The sequence below is a fragment of the Mizuhopecten yessoensis genome, unplaced genomic scaffold, assembly GCF_002113885.1.
Source record: "Mizuhopecten yessoensis strain PY_sf001 unplaced genomic scaffold, ASM211388v2 scaffold8657, whole genome shotgun sequence".
Lineage (NCBI taxonomy): Eukaryota > Metazoa > Mollusca > Bivalvia > Pectinida > Pectinidae > Mizuhopecten > Mizuhopecten yessoensis.
This window is the reverse complement of record NW_018407656.1, coordinates 5,371-10,164: the sequence shown is the minus strand read 5'-3', so window position 1 is coordinate 10,164 and position 4,794 is coordinate 5,371. Positions and strand designations below refer to the sequence as shown.

The following is a 4,794-nucleotide window of genomic DNA, read 5'->3' as shown; positions in this document are numbered from 1 at the left end:
TTGGATTATAGAAATGCTTCTCACTACCTGCTTCGGATGCTGAATATGACACAAAGATATGTTTTAAAAAAAATCTCAAATGAGGCAAAATTTGAAATAATTGAAAATAAGTCAAATAATGTTGCAAACTTAAAATTTTATTTTAATTCCAACTATAAATCATATCAATGAATTTGAAATGTCTTTTCTGCATTTAAGTTATATACATGTATTTAGAATAAAAGAATTTTGAAAAACTATATTTAAATTTAAATTTAAAAGTCCGCAATCAGCTCGTTTTTTTGTTTGTTAAATATAAGTCCCAGACCAAAATTAACTTCTCCTTCTACGTATCCTAGACAGTGTTCTTACTCTAAGCACCATTGACTGTTAGAATCCTGATGATTTTGGTCCAGAAACTAAGATTTGTTTCCCCGAGATCAATAATTCACTTTCGTGAAACATGATTGATCCCTACCACAAGGCCAATATATATATATATTATACAAAGAACGGCAAACGATCCATTTAAATGGATATAGTATTAGAGGTCCTGACAGATGAATATATTTCGATTCTCATTTCAACTGTTACATGTGTCATTTGCTAAGCGTATTGTTCATTTCCAGTAAACTCTGACTCCATTATTCACAGGAAACCACTTGATTTTTTTTTTCATTTTTTTTCCTTTTTTTAAATTTTAAAGATAATTTAAGAAAAAAGTAACTATTTATTTGTAAATATATTTCATGTAAACACGTGTAAATTAGATATAAACAAAACATGTTAACTGAGGATTTCATCCATTAGAGTAGAGTTGTTTGTAATGTCATCAAATATATTCGGTAGACGTTTGTATTTCAAAGTCCAACTTTCCCACCAGAACGGGTGTCGGAACACAACATCGTGAGTTCGTTTTAAGCGCTCGTGGTATTCACAGTATTTATAAACAGAATCTTTAACTTGTTCTATTTTATGCGGCTGGAACTGAATGTTCCTTATATTATTTATCAAATTTGTACTCAGAAGAAAATCGAGCACAGCGAATTCACATCCCTCACAGTTCATAGTTAGTAGATCCACATCGAAAAAACCCACTCCGATTCCAAGAAAAAAGCTTTGAGCACTAACGAGACGAATATCAACACCCCCCTCTTTCGTGTTAAAACTTGAAGTGCCGTCACGGCGCATGCTCACAGTTGTTCTATCATTTTTATCTCCAATACCAAAATGATAGATCAAGACATTTGGAACATGTTTGAATCTTTCAACAAGCTTCTTGTAGAAAACATACACGGGTTCAACGACTATGTAACGTCTGGGTGTGAACCGGGATAGTAGGTTCTCGATATCGTCTCCCATATACCCGCCGAGTTCAACAACAGTACTCCCGTTGTCAAGGTATGTGTGTGATGTCCAGCGAACTGGTTTAAACATTTTGGTCTTCTTGTTCCCGTGTTTTCTTTGTGTGTCTGCCGATCTGTTACAAGCTTTTATCCGAGCCAGTTCCGTTTCGGAAAACGTCGCCTTGTCATCTTTTAATGGCGACATGTCGTACACTAATGACGTCAGTTCGTCGCTCGTGCATGCACGTGAAAGATGATTTCTTAAGAGTCTTAACGAGATGACCTTGCCTGATACTAGGACCTCGAACATGTTTGTCGCAAACAGACCCCACACAGCGACCAGCAGCAATGTCAGTAGTATCCATCTTATTGTCGACGAGGAACTCTTCCTAGGTTTCGGTTTCCTCATTATATCCTAATAAAAGGCAAGAAAAAATGTTTTGATTAAGATCGAAGGAACGAACTATGAATCTATAGTTTCAATTAGTAGTGTTTAAGTCTCCTTATTTCTGCACGAAATGAAATCTAACCATTCATCTGTTGACATTCACACCCAATATGAATACCAACTGGAAACGACAAATTCAATGAAGCATCGAATATCTCAACCAAATACAGATAATGTTTAGCAACACGAGGTTTGATAGCCTATGGTTAGATAACTGAGGTTTAATAGCTTATGGTTATATAACTGAGGTTTAATAGCTTATGGTTAGATAACTAAGGTTTGATAGCTTATGGTTAGATAACTGAGGTTTGATAGCTTGAGGGCTGATGAATGACTTCCTTGGCTGGCTGGGTATTGAGGTTTGATAGCTTGAGGGCTGATGAATGACTTCCTTGGGTGGTTGGGTATACGTTTATTTATTCTTCCATCATTTACAGTTTCAGTCATTTTAACTTTAACATAGATGTTTTTTTAAATGTTTTTGAACAGAAATATGTTATTGTTAAAAACAACATCTGTTGTAATAAATTGTCCTTGGTGCTTGCTATGCGTCAGTTGTGTTAACCACTGCTACACACAACCAACTAACTCCCAAATTATTTTGGAAGTTTAGTTGGATTATTGTGGCTGGAATTTGTTCTGCACTGGATCACTAGTATATGAAATATTATTACAGGATAAAATACCTGTTGTATCCAAAAGATATAAATTTGAAACGTTATAACGAGTTTTCAACGCACCTCTCGCCTCATGCTGTATTTTTACATATGGTTTCGAACACACAATAGACATAGATTTTCTTTTTGATGTTTAGCAGAACTGACAGGTTTTTAATGGACCAGATCGCCTTATGGTGCAGAGGAACTGTTTACCTAGTTCGGCTTTCTACATCAACATGCTAAATGAGTCGAGCTCTGCTGCCTTCCTCGTACATGTATCTGTAGTGATTATTTTACATTGTAAGGTGTTGACTCCGCGGGTGGTTGTTCAGTTCCCGAAGGTTGGCTGTTGAGGCTGAAATGTATTCTGCACGGTTTACATGAAATACTAGTTTAAGAGAAAAGTATCTGCTGTATCTGTGTTTAAAGATTAAAGATGCTTATCTCGTATTTGCAGTTATTGTTTTGTATTGTTATGGTGGTGGGGGTGGGGGTATGCATGCGCTTTCTCTTTTACGCTGAATTATACATACATGTACAGTTGTGTGACCATTGGTTGATCAATATTACGGATTTTAAAAATAATCCGGAAGGCTCGTATGAAGGTACATGTACACGTATATATTAGTTAGTTAAGGCATTCCTCAATTTATACCAACCACGAGTGTTATCGCACACCATTGTCCATCGTGCGCAAAAATGCGCGCAAGCAATACTTGTCCAGATTGTTATCGTTCTCGCATCGTGCGCACACACCACACACCGTGTAACGTTGTGCGATCCCGCAACTGTGTATTTCGGATCAAATTTGATTGATTTTCACTTGTTTGACTTTTAGTACAAGGTACCACTGATGAGTCCATATAGTGCAGCTAAATGCGTACTTTGTGCTGACTTCCTGCTTATACTTCAATAGGCGCTACTTATTTCATATTTCTAGAGATCATTGTAAAAACCACAAGCTAGGAAAGTGTAAGGTTATCTACTGTAAATGAGGTAGCACTCGATCATTCAATCAAGCTGGTTTACAACCAACAGTTTACACAAGCTAAAGTTGATAAAATCTCAGCCAGTCTATAAAAGAACAAGTCAGCTTCCAGACACCCCTCTTCACCGAATCGAATCTTCCTACAGGTATTTTAAACTGCTGCTTTCCGCCATAATGCGGCTTTCGAATGAAGCTCAAAATACTTTTTCATATACAATGACAACATTCATTTGTATTAATTTCTTGTTAAAACACGACGATTTGAAAATAGGATTGGAGCAATATAGTCTATGGGAGACAGGTTCATTGGAGAAACATTAAATAGTTTTCCATTAAACGACTCATTGTTTATAGGTACGAATATCCTTATAATTCAAACGAATACAGAACAAAATATCAGTTAAGTTGACACTCTAAGCACATTTTCATGTTACAATTTGATTACTGATAACACAAAAATAAACATTAAAAAACCCTACTATGAATACAAATTCAGTCTGAAATGGTTTACAATAGAACATAATGTTCGTTATAGCGTACAGAAGCGAATATAGATATTCTTAATACAATGGCATGCATGTTATTGTTCTTAGCGCAAACATATAGGGAGACATACAAGTCTGCTTATAAAGCACATCTTTAATTAATCTTTAAAGTAGATATTTCTTTTACATAATGTCTCTATTGGATTATATAGATAATAAACTTCAAAACAGCATGCATATCATGTATAAACTTCAAAACTACATGTATATCATGTATAAAATTCAAAACTACATGTATATCATGTATAAACTTCAAAACTGTATGTATATCATGTATAAACTTCAAAACTACATGTATATCATGTATAAACTTCAAAACTACATGTATATCATGTTTAAACTTCAAAACTGTATGTATATCAGAGACATATATACAGCCATAGTACATGTATATACGTTTCTGACTAATATGTACGATTATATACGTACACACACACACACACATATCCAAAACAATTGAGAAACTGCAGTAACAGAGCTGAGTATACTATAATACGTGTACTACTTACTTTACAAAGATTACACACCTGCCATTCCAAACGTATTAGATCTGTGACTGTGGTATACCCGTGAGGACGCATGATCGCGTTTACAGGCCACTGACTCGATCGATCAGATTCCGGTATACACTATATATACACTAACGTCACTTTAAATGTCTGTGTTAATTGCTCTGTCTGTATTATATTACCTGTAAACATAACTGTCGTGGTAGATATTGATATCATACAGATTTTTGTTCATTACGAAGTCAGCAGATTAATTCTTGTCCTTTGATGTCGTACGCTGTGCGAAATACATAAAAGATGATTTAAGATTGTTAGATTGG

General features: G+C 35.1%; 1 protein-coding gene across 3 annotated transcripts; it reads right to left on the bottom strand.

Annotated features, from left to right (window-relative positions):
* Positions 1-242: 242 nt before the first annotated feature.
* Positions 243-4,552, bottom strand: LOC110456320. Of its 3 annotated transcripts, none has more exons than XM_021506989.1 (2): positions 4,475-4,552; positions 243-1,740 (listed from the first exon to the last, which is right to left on the bottom strand). In XM_021506989.1, the coding sequence occupies exons 1-2, from the start codon at positions 4,544-4,546 to the stop codon at positions 766-768; spliced, it is 1,047 nt and encodes a 348-aa protein (XP_021362664.1). In that variant the 5' UTR covers positions 4,547-4,552; the 3' UTR covers positions 243-765. The 3 variants fall into 3 exon arrangements, with proteins under 3 accessions (XP_021362664.1, XP_021362665.1, XP_021362666.1); XM_021506990.1 differs by having other exon boundaries at positions 4,493-4,547; XM_021506991.1 differs by lacking the exon at positions 4,475-4,552 and adding an exon at positions 2,646-2,700.
* Between the last annotated feature and the right edge of the window lie 242 nt (positions 4,553-4,794).